At 42.7% G+C, this 24,343-nt stretch overlaps 1 protein-coding gene across 1 annotated transcript in view; it reads left to right on the forward strand.

Annotated features, from left to right (window-relative positions):
- Positions 1-24,343, forward strand: part of LOC110500277 (proton myo-inositol cotransporter) — a 63,281-nt gene that overhangs the window by 23,366 nt on the left and 15,572 nt on the right. The window contains exons 4-5 of the mRNA XM_021577567.3: positions 13,738-13,846; positions 23,985-24,148. Of these exons, the coding sequence (XP_021433242.3) occupies positions 13,738-13,846; positions 23,985-24,148 (273 nt within the window). The remainder of the gene's footprint in view (positions 1-13,737; positions 13,847-23,984; positions 24,149-24,343) is intronic.

Raw genomic sequence — 24,343 nt, forward strand, 5'->3', positions numbered from 1 at the left:
AGGACCGAGCACGTCCCCATTTTCATCGACAGGGCTGTAGTGGAGCAGGTTGAGAGCTTCAAGATCCTTGGCGTCCACATCATCAACAAACTAACACGGTCCAAGCACACTAAAACAGTCATGAATAGGGCACGACAAAACCTATTCAGGAGACTGAAAAGATTTGGCATGGGTCCTCAGATCCTCAAAAGGTTTTACAGTTGCACCATCGAGAGCATCCTGATGGGTTGCATCACTGCCTGGTATGGCAACTGCTCGGCCTCCGACAGCAAGTCACTTCAGAGGGTAGTGCGTACGGCCCAGTACATCACCGGGGCCAAGCTTCCTGCCATCCAGGACCTCTATACTAGGCGGTGTCAGAGGAAGGCCCTAAACATTGTCAAAGACTTCAGCCACCCTAGTCATAGACTGTTCTCTCTGCTACCGCATGGCAAGCAGTGCCGGAGCACCAAGTCTAGGTCCAAGAGGCTCCTAAATAGCTTCTACTCCCAAGCCGTAAAACTCCTGAACAGCTAATCAAACGGCTACTCAGACTGTTGTTATCTACAGTGCCTTGCGAAAGTATTCGGCCCCCTTGAACTTTGCGACCTTTTGCCACATTTCAGGCTTCAAACATAAAGATTATAAAACTTTATTTTTTTTGTGAAGAATCAACAACAAGTGGGACACAATCATGAAGTGGAATGACATTTATTGGATATTTCAAACTTTTTTAACAAATCAAAAACTGAAAAATTGGGCGTGCAAAATTATTCAGCCCCCTTAAGTTAATAATTTGTAGCGCCACCTTTTGCTGCGATTACAGCTGTAAGTCGCTTGGGGTATGTCTCTATCAGTTTTGCACATCGAGAGACTGAAATTTCTTCCCATTCCTCCTTGCAAAACAGCTCGAGCTCAGTGAGGTTGGATGGAGAGCATTTGTGAACAGCAGTTTTCAGTTCTTTCCACAGATTCTCGATTGGATTCAGGTCTGGACTTTGACTTGGCCATTCTAACACCTGGATATGTTTATTTTTGAACCATTCCATTGTAGATTTTGCTTTATGTTTTGGATCATTGTCTTGTTGGAAGACAAATCTCCGTCCCAGTCTCAGGTCTTTTGCAGACTCCATCAGGTTTTCTTCCAGAATGGTCCTGTATTTGGCTCCATCCATCTTCCCATCAATTTTAACCATCTTCCCTGTCCCTGCTGAAGAAAAGCAGGCCCAAACCATGATGCTGCCACCATCATGTTTGACAGTGAGGATGGTGTGTTCAGCTGTGTTGCTTTTACGCCAAACATAACGTTTTGCATTGTTGCAAAAAGTTCAATTTTGGTTTCATCTGACCAGAGCACCTTCTTCCACATGTTTGGTGTGTCTCCCAGGTGGCTTGTGGCAAACTTTAAACAACACTTTTTATGGATATCTTTAAGAAATGGCTTTCTTCTTTCCACTCTTCCATAAAGGCCAGATTTGTGCAATATACGACTGATTGTTGTCCTATGGACAGAGTCTCCCACCTCAGCTGTAGATCTCTGCAGTTCATCCAGAGTGATCATGGGCCTCTTGGCTGCATCTCTGATCAGTCTTCTCCTTGTATGAGCTGAAAGTTTAGAGGGACGGCCAGGTCTTGGTAGATTTGCAGTGGTCTGATACTCCTTCCATTTCAATATTATCGCTTGCACAGTGCTCCTTGGGATGTTTAAAGCTTGGGAAATCTTTTTGTATCCAAATCCGGCTTTAAACTTCTTCACAACAGTATCTCGGACCTGCCTGGTGTGTTCCTTGTTCTTCATGATGCTCTCTGCGCTTATACGGAGACTTGATTACACACAGGTGGATTGTATTTATCATCATTAGTCATTTAGGTCAACATTGGATCATTCAGAGATCCTCACTGAACTTCTGGAGAGAGTTTGCTGCACTGAAAGTAAAGGGGCTGAATAATTTTGCACGCCCAATTTTTCAGTTTTTGAAATGTTAAAAAAGTTTGAAATATCCAATAAATGTCGTTCCACTTCATGATTGTGTCCCACTTGTTGTTGATTCTTCACAAAAAAATACAGTTTTATATCTTTATGTTTGAAGCCTGAAATGTGGCAAAAGGTCGCAAAGTTCAAGGGGGCCGAATACTTTCGCAAGGCACTGTATGCATAGTCACTTTAATAACTCTACCTACATGTACATATTACTTCAATTTCCTCGACACCAGTGCCCCCGCACATTGACTGTGAACGGGTTCCCCCTGTATACAGCCCCATTATTGTTATTTACTGCTGCTCTTTAATCATTTGTTATTCTTATCTCTTACTTTTTTTTGTTGGTATTTGCTTAAAACTGCATTGTTGGTTAAGGGCTTGTAAGTAAGCATTTCACTGTAAGGTCTACCTACACCTGTTGTATTCGGCGCATGTGACAAATAGAATTCGATTTGATATTGTACAGAGAGGGACATTAAATTCAACAAAGATCAATTCATTATGTAAGGATGTAAAGGAAGCATTAGAGGACAATGGAAGGCAGATGATCTTTGTCAAAGCAGATGAAAGCATAATGAATGAAGATTTAGGACTGACCTTTTGTGTTGAGATGTGAATGAAGACAGAACTATACTCTCACACTCCACCAGTCTGATACTGGCCCACTTATAAGCTCTCTTCCCATCTGTTATTTGAGGTCTGTGAAGCATAGGAACACAACCCTGTACATTTGGATTAGTCATACCCATAGCTCAGGGTTGCGGGTGGATTGGAAATTATTTTTGCCTTGATTCACCCATATCCACTTTTCCAATTAAAGCATTTGTTTAATGAATATTACATCCTTAACAGTACCAAGTCCCCATAATAATAGCCATCCAAGAACAACCTACGCACAAACTTCTCGGTACTCAAATGGCTCCTAGTAAACACAGGTTATTAGCTCTTCAATGATCTCAGTGCACTTACATCACAATATTCATTATTGCTAAGAGAACATTGTGTGAGTAGTAATATCCAGAGTTGTAAATGCTCTCTTTCTCTCTCGCTCTCTCTCTCTCTCGCTCTCTCACTCTGTCACTCTCTCACTCTCGCTCCCATTTGTATTGGGGTAGGGGTTAGTTGGGGAACCATTTTTTTCCCCTGACGAACCACATAATGGGCCCAGATATTAACCTCTAGACTCACAGCTCCTAGCCAGAGCAACGCCTTAGGGGCTGAGTTGATTGTTTGAAACTGGAGGTGTGTGTGTTGCGCATGTCTTTTTGGAACAGCTCACATGTGATCACGTGAAATTCATCTGGTTTTTCCGTAAGGGTTCACATGGGGACGGAACCCTATGACGTTGTCCAGTTAGTGTTTGTCACGTGTATGTGAGGGTGGTGAGTGACGTATGTACTGTGCGTTAGTCGTTTCCTCCTGTACCCAGAGATAGCCCCATACCTGCTTTGATTGAATGGATCAGTTTGACCATTGATTTTTGTCCTGTTTTTGTGAAGAAAATGCTTTGTTTTTTGTCTTCTGAAGGCACCACAGAATGCCTTCTTTTAAAGGGCCCCAAATGATTTTGTAGCAGACATCTTTTGGCAAGATTTCAGAATCCTATCCAACAGATAGTGGTATACAAGCCTTTCTGTCAGGTTTCTACTTAATGAATAAGGGGACTCAATCATGGGGAAAGTAGCTCTGATAGCCTTTCTATCTTTTTGTATTCACCAGCAAGGACAGAGGCATCACATTTTAAAGAGAGACGGAGGCAGTAGTTAGAAACAGATAGCATAAGTATTCCTGCAACATTATTTAGCTGAAATATAGTTTAATCTCTAAAAAAATAAAGCAACTTGATTTTACCCAAATTGGCCATTTTAATTTTTAGGATTCATATAATATTTTCTAAATATAGTACACGACATCCGACTTTGACCATAGTCCTTCCTAATAATAATTAAGACCTAAGCAATCCCCAAAACATTTCAAATGTATCCCATGGAAGCCCCAGTCCCCACACCAATCCCACCCAAAATGGACAGTATACAATATCAGTTCTCTATGTCTGAGAAGAGGTATGGGGCTGTGGCTTGGAGTATTGTTTCTTCGTACAGTTGAAGTCGGACGTTTACATATACTTAGGTTGGAGCCATTAAAACTAGTTGTTCAACCACTTCACAAATTTCTTGTTAACAAACTATAGTTTTGGCAGGTCGGTTAGGACATCTACTTTGTGCATGACGCAAGTAATTTTTCCAGTAATTGTTTACAGACAGATTATTTCACTTAGGCTATTTGACATCATTTGAGTCAATTGGAGGTGTACCTGTGGATGTATTTCAAGGCCTACCTTCACACTCAGTGCCTCTTTGCTTGACATCATGGGAAAATAAAAAGAAATAAGCAAAGACCTCAGAAAAAAATTGTAGACCTCCACAAGTCTGGTTCATCCTTTTTAAATACTTGAACGTACCATGTTCGTCTGTACAAACATTAGTGTGCAAGTATAAACACCATTGGACTACAGAGCCGTCACACCGCTCAGGAAGGAGATGCATTCTGTCTCCTAGAGATGAACGTACTTTGGTACGAAAAGTGCAAATCAATCCCAGAACAACATCAAAGGACCTTGTGAAGATGCTGGAGGAAACAGGTACAAAAGTATCTTTATCCACAGTAAAATGAGTGTTCCTCTCCTCTCTATCTCCTCTCCTCGCCCCAAACCAGGGACCCTCTGCACACATTGACAACAGCCACCCTCGAAGCATCGTTACCCATCGCTCCACAAAATCCGCGGCCCTTGCAGAGCAAGGCGAACAACTACTTCAAGGTCTCAAAGCGAGTGACGTCACCGATTGAACTGTATATGCTCAATATGAATGCTCAGTGTCAATGCAATCATAACGGTCCACAGGTGGGCTAGAGGAAAGTATCATTTCAGTGAATGAATGATCACGAATGAAGGGAGATGGGAATACAGATTGTAATCTTAAACTATGAAATGCAGTAAACGTACACTGTGTTGTGACTTGGAGCACCACGAGAGTAGTTGTTTAAAGAGTTACCATCTCCCGAATTTAACTCTAAAGGTCTTTTACCGATCATATCCATAAAACAGTCAATGTATTAATCATTCCCTCGTATCATATCATCATTCTGAACAGTCGTAACGTCCTGCATCTGCAAAAACCCCAGCCTTACTTAAGATTCAGTGCTACACAAATTGGTTTAATTATTTATTTACTAGCTACTAAATGATAACACAGGATAAACATACACACGTAATACATTAGAAAAGGTCCCTAGTGGACTGGCACAACCTATGGCGGCTTGTTACCAAGGAGAATGACAGGGAGGGAGAGCTAGAGAGAGAATAAGACCCATATCGTTGATACATTTTAGGAACTACTCTCACAGTAATCATATACTTTGCACATGAACTGCTGCCCGTATGGAATAAGAAATCATGAATCTATTTGTGTGAGTGCCTTCGTTCGCCATTTATCTTTGTCGGAACCAGACCTTCTTAGAAAGGGTGTTGGGCCTTTCCTCTGCACATTTGTAAGGCTCTGATTGTCCAAGAGGTGTTTCTCTGTTCTCCTCTCATTCGCTCCCGAAGCTTCATTGAAGATAGGCTAGCCAGCTGTGTTGATGGTTCCAGTTGGGTGATGAGAGTAGCGTACTAAGGTGATTTGAAAGAGTATTAGAATGTTCCCACTTAAATTTACTTTCGAAGAGATTTTACTTAGGACAGCTAATCAGCCGTACCAGTGGTTGTCCAGGAGGTGACTTTATTGTCTCAACCACGTTTGAGATTCAGAGTTCAAACCACTTTATAAGTTGGCTGAAAATCTGTCTTTCCTGGTCTACATGTCAGGCTGACACACTCTCTGACCTCAGTCGGAGCGTGGCTACTTACAGTGCAAAGTTTATTGAAGACAATTATCTCTTATGGCTCAAAAGTCCCATCCCTATCTTAACAAACATACTGTCATAATTGTTAATATTTCATGCACAACATAAAGGATGGAGACTTTGTACATGTAGTGTATATAGTTTTCAAGTTACAGTATTTCCTTCATTACACTTTTAATGACATCACAAAATAACAACCCATATGACATTATAATTCTTTAGCTCGCCTCTGACCATTCCCCACATTCTCTGTTAGGAATATTTTTCAGTATTCCCTTTAGAACGTGTTAGAGTTTCGTCTGGAAAAGTCTCTGGAGACTATTTGGAGAGGGGTGTTCTCTGGATCTCCTTTAATTTATGACAGGTTGTGAGCTGTCCCCACCAGCTCCCTCTGTGGGTGAGAGAGGGTCTGGTTACTGTCATCCATTGCCAAGCTGATTTGACTCATTCGGATCCTTACAGGACAGTCATGACAACTGAAAAGCTTAGCCAACTGTTAAATAATGCAAGTACTAAAACTGAGTTAGAGAGTGGAAATGTAAAAAAATGCATACCTCCTGTCTCCTGGCTATCTGTGTGAAATGTGATCTAACTCTCTCCAGTCTCCCTTTTGTACTCTTAGCTAACCTGGAAAAGATTTCTAACTAGGAAGACAAGATTTCTTAACACGTCAACCTCAAAGGGAACAACTACCTAACTGTAGCTCTCTGCTCTCTCCATGCATGATGAAATTACACTGAGATAAGCTTTCTCATCTAATTGATCAATTGATCATTGAGATGTTTGTTGCGTTGTTTTATTTGCCTGTTTGTACAGGGAGGTTTTAAAACAGTATCAGTCTTTTTACTGACATCAACAACTCCGTTTGCTTCAAAGTAAAGTCATGTCTTCTGCTCTTCTGTCATCCTGATTGTGCTCTTGTCTTCTGTTCTTCTTTTCTCTTCTCATTCATATTAAACTGTACATCAGTGTCAGTGTTTGTTCTTCTGTAAAGCTAAATGCAATGGAACATAACAGAACAGTCCTGATCATAAAGGATGGATAACTAGATCTGTGTTTCACAGACCGGACAGCAGAGCTATCACACAGGGATAGGTTTACAGACAAAAGGACAACGTCGGGGAACAGAGAGTCCAGACAGACTAGGAGAATTGGGCATACGTGTGTTTGTGTGTGTGTGTATTCAGACCCCTTGACCCTTTACACATTTTGTTAAGTTACAGCCTTATTCTAAAATTGATTCAATTGTTTTTTCAATCAATCTACACACAATACCCTATAATGACAAAGGAAAAACAGGTTTTTATTAATTTATGAAATATCACATTTATATAAGTATTCAGACCCTTTACTCAGTACTTTGTTGTAGCACATTTGGCAGTGATAACAGCCTCGAGTCTTCTTTGGTATGATGCTAAAAGCTTGGCACACTTGTATTTGGGGAGTTTCTCCCATTCTTCTCTGCAGATCCTCTCAAGCTCTGTCAGGTTGGATGGTGAGCTATTTTCAGGTCTTTCCAGAGATGTTTGATCGGGTTCAAGTCCGGGCTCTGGCTGGGCCACTCGAGGACATTCAGAGACTTGTACTGAAGCCACTCCTGCGTTGTCTTGGCTGAGTGCTTAAGGTAGTTGTCCTGATGGAAGGTGAACCTTCGCACCGGTGTTAGGTCCTGTGCGCTCTGGAGCAGGTTTTCATCAAGGATCTCTCTGTACTTTGCTCCGTTCATCTTTGCCTCAATCCCGACTAGTCTCCCAATCCCTGCCACTAAAAAACATCCACACAGCATGATGCTGCCATCACCATGCTTCACCGTAGGCATGGTGCCAGATTTAGTCCAGACGTAACGCTTGGAATTCAGGCCAAAGATTTCAAGAGTTCGAAGGCCACTTTGTTCTTGGGGACTTTCGATACTGCAGACATTTTTGGTACCCTCTCCCAAATCTCTGCCTCGACACAATCCTGTCTCGGAGCTCTACAGACAATTCCTTCAACCTTATGGCTTGATTTTTGCTCTGACATTCACTGTCAACTGTGGGACCTTATATAGACAGGTGTGTGCCTTTTCCAAATCATGTGCAAGCAATTGACTTTACCACAGCTGGACTCCAATCAAGTTGTAGAAACATCTCAAGGATGATCAATAGAAACAGGATGGACATGAGCTCAATTTCGAGTCTCATAGCAAATGATCTGAATACTAATGTAAATAAGGTATCTGTTTTCAAAAAAACTGTTTTTGCTTTGTCATTATGGGGTATTGTGTGTAGATTGCTTAGGATTTTTTTTATTTAATACATTTTTGAATAAGGCTGTGTCGTGTCTTTACTATCATTAAATTAAGACTTTTACTTTTTATCAAAGATTCTCTGTAATTAGTAATACGCGATTAAACTGATTAATCATGCAACTGTAATTAACTAGGAAGTCGGGGCACCAAGGAAAATATAATTTCCTAAAATATAATTTCCTAAAATAATTTTTCATATATTTTCATATCTGATCTATAGTCTTCTGATTTAATTAATTATTTACTTTACCTCACGTTAGTCTCATTCCAAATGTTGTAAATTGTTGGTTATCTGCACGAACCCAGTCTTCACTATGAGTCATCCATACATCAATTGTCTTAAATCATTTATTTATTACTAACTAAGTAATCCACAGAAATGCATAAACAAACAGTAAATATAGTTACAAGAAATGATAGGAGATGTGCCCCTAGTGGGCTAAACCGGCATCGCGGCTTGGTGGACAAAAAGGGAAGTGGGGGTCGACTGAAGTCACTACAGATTTAATAATTATAACAATTGAAATGTTAATCCTTTACAGATGAACGCTCACTCATTCGGGAACAATTGCAATCAATACATATATTTACGCTCAGTGTGTCTTGATCGCTGTTAAAAAGTTGTTTCTTTTGTAGAATTGTCCGTCTCTCTCCCAATCTCTCTGTTGTGGTGGTTAGAGTGGATTGTTCAGAGTGACATTCCTTCAGTCGTTATAGAATGGATGTTTCGGCGGTTGTCGTTCTTCGTGTTCAATGATACCGAATTCCTAGCTGCAGACTAGTAATTAATATCAAAGACTTGTTCATATTCTGTCGGTATCGATAGTCTAAGAGTTTAACCACGTGGTATGGTTAAAAGATTCAGCAATGGTCTGCAACCTTCATCCCCTCCTAAGGGAGAAAAACATGGTCTGGTGATAATTTCTCAAAGTTGGGTTTATTCGAAATTGCAGAAAAGGGCTGTCCCAGGATGCCTGACCCTAACTGGGCTCATGGGCGGTCCTCTGATTTAGTTAAACTCAAAAGGGAATTGGAGATTCCTTCATTAAACAGTCCAAAATCACATCAAACAATTTTATAAACAGTATCATACTCACTCATTCATCTTATACAACAATTAGATGTAAGCCTCATATCTGAGGCTATTATATAAACAGCGTTATGGCAATGTGGCCACACCGTCTCCCATGAGCTTCCCCAAAATGTAACAAACGGACCATTTTTTTATACCTTGCCCCGGAACATGACATTTGTTCGGACCTCAAGTTCTGTGATGTGGAAGAAATTCCTTTGTTCTCTATGAAAATTCACTCTGTCTCTTATACTGTGTGGCCATGAGGCAGGGTCTTCTCAGGAATTTACGACCTCTCTCTGACCACAGCAGCCTAGTTGAAGGAGGCAGAGGGAGGCAGGGAGAAGGGGATGGGCTTGCTGTACCCAAAGAGGGCAACGTCATGACAGCTGTAACGTAACAGAATGTGGAAAAAGTCAAGGGGTCTGAATACTCTCCAAAGGCACTGTATGTGTGTGTGTGCTCTCGAAGATACCGTATGTGTCTGTCTTACTGGGCTTGGCAACCGCTGGCGGCCGGCCCTCAGTGCCCTCGGATAACCGACCCAGCTGCTACCCTCATACATCTGTAGAGATGGAACAACAAAGCGGGAGAGGAGAGATGGAGATGTACTGACCTTGCGGAAATCTCTTACAGACACTTAGTTAAATGACATGTGGGACAGAAAGAGCTATTTCCATAAACTCTGAAAGTAATGGTTGGTTGTTAATCTTCCTGTAGATGGGAGTTCCATTGATCTCTTCATTAAGTTCCTTGGGTTACTTTGATTGGGTATTATCCAAGGTCCTGTCTGTCCCGAACCTAATCAAACTATCTATTCACGACAGAGGATGACATTCGACAACCTTACAAATGACTTATTGATCAATAATAAGATAGGGACATGAATCTCCATTGCTTATCAGTAGCTGGATTGGAATCCTAATCAGTATACTGAGAAGTTGAATCCTTCTCAAAGGAACGTAAAATAATCAACATGTTGTCAAACGTCTCGGTCTCTTCCACTCACTCACTCCCCCATCCCTTCCTCTCTCTTTCTGTTATTCGCTTTCTCCCCCTCTTCCTCCTCCACATGCCCTCTTTGTCGTTCTCCATCTCTCTCCTTGCTCACTCTCCGTCTCTCGCTTTCGCTCTCTCTCTTGGCGCTGTGGCTACATTCATCCTGTCACTCTCCTTTGTGTAGCCTAAGACAGGCAGTGGAGAGAGAGATCAATTAAATGTTTCCACTGTAGTAATCAAACAGTGATGCGTGCCTGTGCAGAAGGTTCCATGAGAGAACATCTAGGAACCCTTTCTGGGTTATTTGATGTGCAGAATAAAACATCCCAGCTCCTGAAGCTATCGCTATACCAACATATACCACCAAATTCACTCTCATTGGAGTCGCTTGGGTGTTTCCCTGGCGAAGTTTGCCAAGGGGAAATTGGATAATTGGGGATTCCATTGGTGTGTATCAAAGGGGAGAATATGCCCCATAACACTGGCCTCATCTGACTGTACACTAATTAGGTTTTAACTCAGCTGTGTCTATTGTGTTTCCTTTTTACTGTATGGCTACTGCACTCTGTAGGTTTGATATGAGTAATATGGAATTAAATTAAAGAGAGGAGCAGTGTCTTTGTGGTAGACTTTTAAAGGATAGGTGGTGTGAGTGTAATGGCTAAAACAGCTTTTTTGGTACAGCAGAACACATTACTTGGACAGACAGACCGCCGTGAACCAACCGGGACAGATATAGATAAATTGGAAGCTATACTCACTCAAATGAACACTACATTAAGATGGAAAGGACATTCTATCCATGTTCCCTGCTTTCCATCCTAATGTAGTGTTCATTTGAGTGAGTTTAGCTTCCAATTTATCTCTGTCCCTCACCCCCCTATTCCTCTCTCACTCATCAATCATTCTCTCCATCTCCCCTCTATCTATCACCCCCCTTTTTCTCCCCTCTCAGTCTCACTCTCGCCGGACTCATCTGTTCTCTGATTAGGTTAGAGGGGAGCGCTGTTCATGCCCGTGTGTGTGTCTCTCCCTGAGTATGTTACGCTCCCCAGCAAGAAAACCAAAAATGTCACTCAAACAGAATTGGGAAATAAGAGTCACTGACCAACAGCCAAAATGAAACAGGTGGGGTTTAAGGAAGACACTCATGGGGGTGTCCACTGATAGTTGACTAGCAACAACAATTGGAACCTAAAAGCCACCCACCATGAGCGCCCACTAAACTTGCCCAATAAGAGGCAAACAAAATAACCCCCCCCCCCCCACAAAACTTAAAGACAACAAGCAAACCAAAGTCAGATAACGGATTGCTTGTCTAGAACTCAAAATAATAATAAATATAAATATAATAATAAAATAGGGCATGCCAACTAAAGGTGTTAACCCACTGCATCTATCAAGACAACTGAAGCATTAGGCCAGCCACTCTTAAATAGCACCTGGGCCAGCACAGGTGAAACACCTTCCCACTAACGAGATGGCAACCAGCACAGGTGTAAAACATACTGACTACGAGGTGACACCAATCGGTGTGCACTACGTGCTAACGAGCTACATTGTACGTGCTAAAGTCCAACCTCAAAACATAAATGGAAAAACCAAAGCCTGTAACACCTTCTCCCTTAAGACATCAAATATATCCTATCCTAAGTTTGCTCGCAGCAAACAACTTCTATTTCACAACATGGTCAACTTATATGTGCCGCCTTCTCCAATGTAAGCATGGCGTCTGCTGGGTGTCAACAATTAAATATAAGACATAACACATTTTTTTTTAAATAGACAGTACCAGTCAAAGGTTTGGACACCTATTCATTCAAGGGTTTTTCTTTATTTGTACTATTTTCTACAATGTAGAATAACGGCGAAGATATCAAAACTATGAAATAACACATATGGAATCATTTATATTTGAGATTCTCCAAAGTAGCAACCCTTTGCCTTGATGACAGCTTTGCAAACTCTACAATTCTTTTTTGAGGTCTTGGCTGATTTATTTTTATTTTCCCATGATGTCAAACAGAGGCACTGATTTTGAAGTTAGGCCTTGAAATACATCCACAGGTACACCTCCAGTTGACTCAAAGGATGTCAATTAGCCTTTCAGAAGCTTCTAAAGCCATGACATATGGGGACAAGCCCCCATTTTGTTTCGTTCCCCCTTCTGTTTGAGCGACATTTTTGGTTTTCTTGCTGGGGAATGTGAGTGTATGCACAAGCAGTGTCTGTGTTTATCAGTGTGTGTATTTGTGCGTCTCTGTGAAGTTTGCACTTCATTCATTGACAGACCCATTACCTAGGTTGGTTGGTTCACGGCGATCTGTCTGTCCATCTCTCAGGATCTGTGCTGCAGCTAATCAGCTCTCTGTCCTCTGGTATTGTCTCCTGGGCCCATTCAATCCTGCCTCTACAATGTTAGTGCTCTACAAATAGTTGACTCTCATAAACACATCACTTCCTATCAGTTCCTGATGGCTACATTTGTAACCTGGCAGCTCATGTCCACACTCACTTTACTCACGCAGTCGATAAACACAAACACACACACAGTCCAAGTCAACATTCACTTCCGTCAGCTATAAATAATGTGTACCGGTAACATTTGGAGACTGTCAACTTCCATGAATGTTTATGGCATCTTTGTATTATTTTGTGATACACACGATATGAACAGATCTATATTTTGATTAATAACTTTGCTAAGCTTTACGAGAGGCATAACATGGGACATCCATACATGCATTCAAAGATAATGACAGCAGTAATAGTCAGGAAGCGTTGTGCTGGGAAAAACAGCGTGATTTGATTGGTCTCCCCAGTGTGTGTGGCTAAGTGCAGAGTGGCTCGGTCAGTGTTGAATGGTTATCGGGAGAGCCTGCTGTGACTGGTCCTGGAGAGAGTGTTTTCTGTTTCAGTGAGGCGCTGTCCGGTAGCTGTGCGTGTGTTTTGTGTGTGTGTGTGTGTTCAGCCTGTCTCAGAGCTAAAGGAGCTCTTCCCAGCCCAGCTAGCATCCACCCCCTCACAGCTGCTCCAGGCCAACTCTGTGTTTGTCTGTGTTTGTCAGCGTTTGTGTACGTTTGTCAGCATGTGTCTGTCTGTGTGTCTGTGTGTCTGTGTGTCTGTCCGTCTGTCCGTCTGTCTGTCTGTCTGTCTGTCTGTCTGTCTGTCTGTCTGTCTGTCTGTCTGTCTGTCTGTCTGTCTGTCTGTGTTTGATATCTCAGTGGAGTTATCAAAGCTCTGCATGCCAGACGTTCTGTCCTATTATGACTGCTTCTCCCTGGAGTCTCTGTTTGAAGGTCTCAGCTGTAAGCCTGCTGCTTCTGCTCCTTCTGCCTCAGACACAACTTTACTTTCAAACAGAACAAACTTCAGCCACTTGCTGGTGTCGCTGTTGGCCTGTTTCATGTGTATTGTGTTTGTCCATTGATAGGCTGATGATGATCAATAGGTATATTCTAACCTCTGCTCCTTTGTGTGTGTGTGTGTGTGTGTATGTGGTGTGTGTGTGTCCAGATGGCCCGGTGATCTGGAGGATGCTGACCTACCCCCCCACTCGGAGAGCACTCCTGGTGGGATGTGGACTGCAGATGTTCCAACAGCTCTCTGGGATCAACACTGTCATGTGAGTACTCAGCCTAAGCTTTAGTATCTGAGTGGCCTGAGTGGCCCCTGCACATTGAATATGGTACTGGCACTGATCTGTATATACTTGCATTCTCATGTTTCTTTCTTTACTTTCTCATGTTTCTTTTCTTTTTCTCCGTATTCCTTGTGTTTTATGTTTGACTTTTTATTATCTAGATATATTTTTTTCTGCACTGTTGGGAAAGAGCTCACAAGTAAGCATTTCACTGTACTGTTTCACACCTGTTGGATCCTTTGCACGTGGCGAATAACTTTGAAACTTGTTGGTTAGAGTTTCCACATTAAGGAGATTTTTTTAACTCTGCATCGTCGGGAAAGAGCAAGTAAGAATTTTACTGTAAGGTCTTCACTTGTTGTATTTGGCGCATGTGAAAAATAAAGTTAGATTTTGATGTAAGTGGTAAGGCCCTGTTATAGACTAGCGTCCTGTCCAGGGGATGTACTTGTACATCAAGCTGCCTCACGCTACAGAAACAGGAGATATGCTCTGTCTCAGAGATATGCTCTGTCTCCGATGTGCCGTTTCGGGTTCGCACAAACCAAGGCTCTTGTGCAAATTCGCTGGGCTAACATGCCTAAGCTATAGCTAAGTGAGGTAACATGGTTTTGATTAAGGTACATTCATATTTACAGGATCAACACTGTCATGTGAGTGGTATAGTAACATGCCCATGTAGCCTTCAGCTTAGTGGGCTTGCAAGGTCCTATGAATCATGTCGAATACCAGTTCAATGGCCCAGTCAACGCTTAGACAATGACATACAGGATCTACACTATCATGTGCTGTAAAGGAGATAGTTCACAGAGCCACACCTGTGTGATTGGTAAAAGCAACCTTGCCTGAAGAAAATTGACAATTGACAGTGATAACCTACATTATACATTTTTTGGGGTGTATCAAATTCTTTCACGTAAACACCCCTTTTTCTGTTGCGTTTAATGCTTCATGCACTTTTATGCACTTTTCAGGGTCAATCGCTCACTGAATTTCCTTCGTGCCTGTAAGGTGGTAGACCAATGAGTCTTTATTTCCATCTCAAGTGAGATTGCCTCGTCTAGTTCTCTCTCATCCCCCCTGATCTCAAGCATATTCTGGGCATTGTAAACAATCTTGCGATATGTGCTGTTGCTAAGCAACCATTTGAGGTGAGAGGAATAGGACAAGTGGGTGTGCGTGGGTGTCGGTTTGGTGTGCGGGCGTGCTAGCGTGTTTGTGTGTACGTGCGTGTGGGTGATAACCAAGGTTTTACGTGTGTTTGTGTGTGTGTGAATTTATTAAGGCAGTTAGCGTGTGTTTTGGTCCGTTGCTGTGTTTACTTCTCCCTCTGATCATTTGTAAAGACACAGGTGGTGGCAGAGACAGCCAAGTGACAACAAATCAGGTTGATGGGTTGTATGCCTCAGTGGGATCTGACATGGGGCACATGCCTATGTGTCACTCACTCACTCCTTACCAAACCCCAGCCCCAGCCCCAGCCCCAGCCCTAGCCCAGATAGAACAGCCGCACTGAGAGTCACAATGGTGCAGGGCAGTCACACAGAGACACTCGCTCTTTCCTTGTCCAGCCCAAGATCATCTCAGCTGGCTAAGGAGTATATGGAGAGACAGTCCCTCATCCTCTGTTCAACTCAGACCTGTTTGTGTTACTTACTCATCCTCTGCCCAGCCCTCAAATGAAACAGCATGATTCCTCTTCCTAAGATGCTTTGGAAGAGTTTCATATGGTATGAATCCTGTCACCCACCCAGTACCTCTTTCTCTGTTCCGACCCTGTCACGAAGAGAGGACTCTAAATGCTGTTCCGCCAACATCCCAGCTTCGGTTCCTCTCAGACTCTCTCAGGCAAACTACTATAGCGGACTCATAGATACAAGTATGCACAGTACACACACACACACAGACGTTGTTGTGAACTGAACTCAGAGTGCTGTCGGATTGACGTCTCCACCTGCCAGAGAGCGTCGGGATGAGAGATGTATTGATGCATATCTCTCATGGACTTAAGGTCTCCCGGGATGTGCCGATTTTATGGCAGTTTGGGATATGTTTGTGGTTCCTTGCGGACTTCTCTCTCTCTCTCTGTCTCTCTGTCTCTCTGTCTCTCTGTCTCTCTGTCTCTCTGTCTCTCTGTCTCTCTCTGGCTCTCTGGCTCTGCCCGTCCGTTTATTTGTCTGTCTGTCATTGTGAGCCACAATGAGGAACAAGAATGAACTGGCCTGTCTTGTCAGTGAGGATGTGTCCTCTTTCTATTAGATCTGGAATCATAATGATTCGATTAGCCACATTATCCAGCACGCAAAGGTCACTGTAGGAGAGAGAGGGAGGTAAAGATAGGAAGGAGAGCGTGGGAGGGAGGTAGAGAGAGGTACATGCAGGCAGAAGAGAGAGTAAGGTGATTTAAGAAGTGGACAGAGAGAGAGAGAGAGGGGGGAGATAAAGGGAAAGAGAGAGAATTAATGAGAGAATGAGGGGCCAAGAGGGAAGGTCATCTGTCTGTTTCTCCTCTGCCAGAAGTTAAGCATGAGAGCACAGCAGAGGCCACAGGTGTTGTTGATCCATCCATAATTGAACAATGTCAATCAGTGACGGTGTCACTGAACATTGGCCATGTTTTGCTCTGGTCTCAACATGATACTCATGTAAACAGATTACTTACCGTATATTTCAAAGTTTGTATTTATTAAGAAATGCCATAGTATATCATACTGTAAAATTATACATGATTTGGAATTAACCAGCATAGGGTAACCTGTCAGATTATATTGTTTCTATCTTAATCTTTTGGTTTGTCATATTTTAGTGTATAATTGAGTTTTTATGTGTGCATGTTTGTTTACAGGGGGCAGTTGGCAGACACAGATGGTCAGCTATAGAAATGTCATATTGGAGATGTTGAGACATGCCAATTAAACTAGTGACTCAGCTGGACAGCCCGGGAGGAGAGCTGTAAAGGTCCAGTCGTTCGTCTGTGTGTTTGTGTCTGTCTCTGTGTGTGTCACCCTTGTAATTGCCCTTGATGACTGATGACAGTCTGTTGTGTATTTCTTATAGTTGATAAGCAGCTTGTAGGCTATCGTAGTAGAAAGGCCTCATGCCGCTTATGCAGATCACGTAGCTGTGATCACATAGCTGTGTGTAATTAGCCTATGGTAATATTCACACACAATAACACCCATCCACAACAACCTATTTTTTATTTTTTTTAGATGTGCTAATTGTTCTTTTATTATCTTCTCTAAGTGTGTCAAAGTTTATGTTGTTGTGGTGTGTGTTGCTTTTGCTGTTGTAGTTCATTTTCGGGGACTGTTATGACTTTGTGGTACTTGTTTAGTTTTTTTGACTGTCTGGCCCACCTGACCAAGAACAACTCTGGACACTAACAGACAGTAGTTGCTGTTGTTTTCCTTTAGAGGTGTGTAGGCGTCACCGTGTTTGTTAGTGTAGTTGTACAGGCTTGAGCAGAGTTGAGCAGTATCCTGGTGTTCTCTGTGTTTAGTGAACTCTGTCTCTGTGCGTCTCATTGTTCAGCAGCATTCGACACGAGTGTGATAATGCATTCGTCTCCTTTCATGAGAGAAATAGGCCACTTCCCAAGAGAGACATTTCTCGCCTCCATCTCTCCATGTCTCTCTCTCCCTTTCTCTCGTTCTCTCTGAGTGCTCTTAGGCCCCTATGCTTTCTATCTCTCTTGTTTCTCTCTCTTTCCCTCCCCTCCTCCCTCTCTTGCATTGGAAAGATTGCATTATTGCTACCTGGTTAGTGTGCTGTCTGTGAGTATCAATGTGTTTAAATGATTGTGCCATTGAACTCCCAGTCATGAGTGGTTATTGGTTAGGGATGTGATAGCTGGTCCTCTCACTCCTCGCGTCTCACACACACACACACACACACACACACACACGGTCAACGCTGCTTCTCTAGTATACACTATCTATTCAACTGCGTGACCAAGACACTATCCAATATATTTGTAAATACCGTCATGCTTGACATAGCGGTAGCACATTCATTATCTATACTGTGTATCATATTGTGTCAATATCAGGCTATTACTATGCATACTACCTATACTATTAATATTATCATTTGTATTTTTGTTACTCTTATTATTGATTATTGTACTGCAATGTTATGGGAGCTAGCACACTAGCATTTTGCTGAACTTTTTATACCTGCTGTAAACAGTGTATGTGACGAATATTTGAGATGACCCACACACACACACACACAAACACACACTCCTCGTGTCACACTGAGGCTGCCAATGCATCCATCCGCTTTAACGATCAGGCCATCATGACCTTTCCAAACCATATCATCTTGTTTTGTCTTTATGTCAGCTAACAGCATAGCCAGCCTTAATAAAGGAGCTCTGATGGTGTTATTGTTTGCTGAGTCCTTAGACCCTCCAAGTACCTTTCTCTGGCTGCGCCCCTATATATATATATATATATATATATATATATATATATATATATATATATATATATATATATATATATATATATTGCACTACTTTTGACAAGAGCCCTCACAGCACTGGTCAAAAGTAGTGTGCTATGTAGGAAATAGGGTGTCATTTGGGACCCAGAATCTATCTCTTGGGAAGGAGTGGGCTATTCAGCTAGCTCTCTCTTTCCCTCTTTAATCCTTTACAATCGGGAGCATATTCAATGAAGCTCCAGTAATGCATTTGTAAATGTCAGCCGTAAGTGAACAATTTATGTCCCTCTCACCTTTAGAGTGAAATGGACTGGAGCACGACAGGTAGTCAGAGAGAGGTGAGAGGGGGAGCAGAGGGGTGAGGATGAAGGCGAGAGGCAGGAGAGGTGAGGGGGAAATATTTTCTTTCTTATGAGTAGAATTCATTGTACAGGAGTTCTTCCTGGCCATAACAGGTTACACACAAACACGTACAGGCCCACTCCTCTCTGTATTTTCTTCCTCTCATCCACCTATCTCTCTTTTGCCCGTGCAGCCAAGCCTCAGAGGTGAGTGCACACAAACATATCTCTGTCAAACACCACTTCCATCCTTCTCATTTCCACCCTGACGTTCCATTCTGCATACCCCACCTCATACCCCTCTTTCCCCTCCTCCACTCTCTCTTCCTCCCCTCTCTCTGACATCTGTGTTGTCACCTTGTCTTCATGTCGGAGTGGAGAGAGGAGAAAGGTGTGAAGTGAATATACTACAGAGGATAGCCAGTGGAGTGCAGACAGAGTGCAGGTTCTATTTTTAGAACAGAGGTTTTGAAGGCCATTTCACACCTTCTGCCTGCTCCTCCCACATGACATACAGCCACAATCTGAAATGGAACTATATTCCCTATATAGTGCACTGCTTTTGACCAGAGCCTATAGTGAATAGAGTGCCACTCTTGTTACATAACCTCCATCTTGGATCTGTCAATCCTCTTGGAGAAGGTCAAGGGGTCAGTGTTGGTGGCACACTGGAATCTTGTTCATGTCGCTGTTGTGTTTTTGTGTATTTACACAATCTACAGTCTACCATGTCACCTTGTGTGTTTTGGTTTTCAAGAGCCAGCTTGTGTGTCCTCCTTCAAACCCAATCAAAGTCAGCCAATGTTTATCTAGCTACACTTTTTTCTTAACATCTCAAGTAGGAGATGAGTGTTTCTTGTTTATGTAATGATTTGTTTGTCTCTCCACTCCACTGTGATGTTCCTATTGAGCTTGTTATACTTGCATAAGTGCACAATCTTACACTGAGAGAATGTAATAATGTAATAGTCACAGCGTAACAGCTTGAAAATGCATTACAGCAGTCGTTGCCGCACAATTTGAGCATAAGCACCATAGCTAATGCAGTGGAATACTTGATTATTACACTTGATGACTCACTCAGTCACTTTCCACATCCGTTTCAGTCTATCTACCTCTCTTCTCCATCTTTCTGTCTTTCTCTTGGCTGTATGGCGTCTCGTGGTGTCTTGTACTATTTGCATTCTAGAGTTCACTCTCAGACCAATATATGGAACAGTCCTGTGTATTTGTCCCTATCCTACACTTGGCCCAAGTGATTCCTACCGACCTCAGATGTACAGGGCTATAGATGGATTTAGAGGGGTGTGCATTTGTGGGGTGAGGAAGGGTGTGCGTGTGCGGAAGAGTGTGTTAGAGGGTTGTAATTGAACATGTCCATGGCATATTTCTGACCTATTACTAGATATCACTTATTAAAGATGGTGGTTACCATGGTGAATGGAACTGGCTTTCCTTTTTTTTTCTCCTCCCATACTGAGAACAAGAATTCTCTTCTCTCTCTCTCTCTCTCTCTCTCTCTCTCTCTCTCTCTCTCTCTCTCTCTCTCTCTCTCTCTCTCTCTCTCTCTCTCTCTCTCTCTCTCTCAGCTTTGATCCATATTATCACACTGTGGTAAGTCTGTTATTGTGTCCATGCAGTCTCACGGTAATTGAGCATTAATTAACATAAACACGTTTAGCATCTCTAGGCCTCCACGCATGCAAGCTGCTGATGCCACCTTTGGAACATTTACATATATATATATATATGTCAAATTTGTTTCGATTTGGGCAGGAACAGTGACAAGAGAAAAAATACATTTAATCCGTATTGAAACTTGAATAGCGAATAGGGGCCGGTTCGTTTCACTCATGTCAGGTAGCTAACTCCGGTTTCTTTGCTTCGTGACAGGTGATATTCCGCCCAAACTCTGTATGCCATGGGCTCTCCAACCCTGTTCCTGTAGCTACCCAGTGCTTGATTTGGGAAAGCAAGTGAAATCTGTTCTGGAACATCTATAGTAACATGTTTACATTAAGCTGTTGGCAGCCCCTCTCTCTGCATGCTGCAGAAAGGAATGATGGAGAGAGGGGAGCAGATGGAAACACATGGTAGTGAGATACTCTGTAGCTAAAGGTAATGTGTCAGCCTATTAATTAGGCTATCGCCCTATTGCTAGGCTATTCAAAATCCAATTCAAATTCTCTGTAATTGTAGGCTAACTCTGAATTTGTTAAAATTGACCAATTGTGTATCAAAGATAGCTTAAATCAGTATTTATTTTAACATTTTGTGTAATATGCGGCAGACTATGTATTGTATAATGGCACAATCATTTTAATTCAGTTTTTTGGGGTCTTGGACTCACATATAGGCCTATGCAGAGGCATAAGCTCTAATATGCATATAGGTGTTTTGAATGAATCATCACCTTAGAAAACACTGTCCATTTTGTTGTGTTAGGCTTTGAAACAACATCCACGACGTCCATGTTTTTCACTCAGTTTTCGAACCTTCTTTCTCCAAATTGATCAATCACAGTGAGGTGAGTTTTAAAAACACGACACTGTTTTGATGAGAAGTGTTTCATGTGATTTTCAATTGCGTTTGCATTGATGTCAGAGTGGTCGGAGGGACAATAGAGTCCTGAGTACCCGGCCATTAGCGACCTGATGATCATTATAGAGTTGGGTGCTACTAACACATGTCCAGAGTGCATAAGAGGTGATTACCATGACTCAACGGTCACATAGAATTGTACTGCGGTCTTGACTCATGACTGCCGGTGTGGTGGTAATACGGTCTCTGCAACAGCCCTAAGTCTTACTGCAAAAACCCTGGGTGTTTTTTAGTTGTGTTGGATTAATAGCAGTTTTGGCTTCAGACTTCTCGCCCACTCCGGTCGTCATACATAGGCTATATCATTTGAATGTTGTTTTTATGAATGACAGCTTTATTGAGTGTCTGAGACCTTCCAGACTGATCAGAAATGACAAATGACATCTGTACTGCCATCTGTGTCCAGTTCAGAGTAGTTACCCTGGTCTAAAATGTATTACGTTTAATTACAAATTGAGCACAGCCATTTCAATTAGCACAGGCTGTTATTATCTACAATCTACAGTATCATCGCCATTTGTCCATCTCACCACCTGTGATAGAGGGCCACATGGACGTTGTTAGCAGAATGTTTTAGTGGGCAGTGTCATTTATATAATTGGGCTGTGAGCTCCCCGGGAGTCCAAGAATGAACCTGCAGCTTCATCGTTAGAAGAGTCTGGGGAAGGTTCATTCTTCCCTCTGCAAGTGGCCTGCGAGGGGGTCTCGCCCACAAAAATAAATCATTTTTATTCCACATTTCTGGAATGAACCCAGAGCCTAAAGATACACACAATTTGGCAAACTCTGTTTGAGACTATGATTTTTCACTGGCACCATGTGGTTTCCACCCAATAGTCTGTATTATGGCAGTATTTGGATGCCATGTTGGAAGTGTTTCAAAGTACACTTATTTACAGCACTCTTTGTAGCTGGTTATATCATGTTTGTTGTGGATGTGGTGTGGTGGTGATGCTGTGTTCTGTTAGAGCAGAGGGTAGCTGACTGGGCTGGTTAGCTGTGAGCTGTGCTTCCCTTCCGGCTGGCCTTGCTGCTTCTTAATCAATCTGATTCAGACCTGAGATGGAGCTTAGCGGGCCTCTACTGCAGAGAGCTTTTACACCCGATGCTACTACAAACCCCTTATCAGTCATACTGTGTTTCTGTGTGTGTGTGGGCAGATGCATACTGAGATTGAAAGCCTCTGAGAAGCGAGACAGAAATCAGGCGGCTTTGTTGCCTTCCGCCCAACATGTTACATCGCTGCATGTGGTTATTGCCCTTGCTGTGAGCTTTGCTTGACTTTTATTGACCCTGTGTGTGGTCCTCGTGACCCCTTACACCTGTACTTTAACTCTGAAGTATTGAACTTAGTCTCAAGTTGAGAAACATGTTGGCTGACTTACATATAGGAAAGATTTATGCAAATAGGCAATCGGTAGGAGTGTTTTGTTTTGAAAAAGAGCAGACGGGTGCAGATGCTTTTTAAGAGATGGAAAAACAAAATGCTAATTCACTGCTCTCTGCAGAGAATGAGCGACAAAGTGAGGGAGCAAGAGAGAAAGCAAAGGAATGCCTTTTATTTTTCACTTTTTTTAATGAATGTTTTCCTCTCGTCTTTTTTTGGTACGAATCGTTGCGTTGCGTTCCGACTGTCTGTATTTTCTCATTTAACCTGGAGAGCAGACAGTGTTTTTATACAGAGGCTGGGATGCTGCCTTGTGAGGCAGGGAGAGGGTTGATCAGAGAGCGGTGTAGTTTCCCTTAACCACTGATATGCGGTCCGAGTTCTTTTTGTCAGCCACTGTAGGGTAATCTGATCCTAGATCGGTGTCAACTTCTACCTTGAGCAGCTCTCTGGGCGTCTACAAGTTCCACAGGGCTAGGATCTTCCTCCCCCGTCTCTATCACCTGGCGCCCTAGCAATGAAGCAAGTCAAGGAGAGAATGTTTAGAGGCCCTGTCTGTCGAGCTTGATGAGGTGTAATCTGCCTAGTTGAAGAGTTCAGCATCCTCCAGGCAGAAAAGTGGCACTTTAATTAGACACTGACACCAGAGTGTTTGCGTCCTTAATGGCACCCTATTCCCTACATAGTGCACTACCTCTGTCCAGAGCCCTATGGGTCCTGGTCAAAAGTAGTGCACTATTTAGGGATTAGGGTGCCATTTGGGACACATGCAGACACGAGTGAAGGGGATGGAGACTCGGCTCATTGTGTCTATTTCGGGTTGATTGCCTTACCAGTGATTGATTGGTGGTCACTCAACTAAAGAGCATAATGGAGTGTACCTCTTCTCTATGGAGAGAATCATTAGCACATGATGATCTGTCTCTTTCAATCTGTTTCCTAGTTCTGTTTCGCTCTCTCAAGCTTTATTGGCATGAGAGGGACAATCCAATGCAATACAACACACAATTGAAATGACTTTTGGGTGTCCTGTCCTGTCCTCAATAGTCTGTAGATGGCCATTCCAGAAGGACATTACTACCTGGCTCTTCTTTCCAGCATGGCCAGATAGTGGCCACCACCCTATTGTCTTTGTGCATCAACATGGCGTCCAGCTAGTGTCAAAGTTAGCCAAACTCTCTCTTTACATGGTAGCCATGTGGTGTCTGATGATGACCATATCCTGTCCTCTGTTTGCAGGTACTGCGGCACCACCATAGAGATACATTATATCTCGATGGGCCAAATTCTCTCTCTTTCTCCATTGTTTTTTTGACTGATGGAACACCTCCTCTTTGTGCAGGTACTACGGCGCCACCATCCTGCAGATGTCGGGAGTGCGGGATGACAAGGTGGCCATCTGGTTGGCTGGGGTCACAGCCTTCACCAACTTTCTGTTCACCCTACTGGGGGTGTGGCTAGTGGAGAGAGTTGGCCGCAGGAAACTCACCCTGGGGAGCATCATTGGTAAGGGTCAGAGGGTCAGGGTAAAGATGAACGCATGGATCAAGATGATTCAGGGACACATTTAGTGTATGTGAATAGGGATATTGGATCACAGTATACGTTTCACAGATAGTCCATGTAATTCCATTAAAATCTATGTGAAATTGTAATGCATGTAACTACACAGACACTAGTAGTAACCCATATTATGTCTAA

Source organism: Oncorhynchus mykiss, chromosome 21 (assembly GCF_057628025.1).
Source record: "Oncorhynchus mykiss isolate SJ-2025 chromosome 21, ASM5762802v1, whole genome shotgun sequence".
In the NCBI taxonomy this organism is placed as follows: Eukaryota; Metazoa; Chordata; class Actinopteri; order Salmoniformes; family Salmonidae; genus Oncorhynchus; species Oncorhynchus mykiss.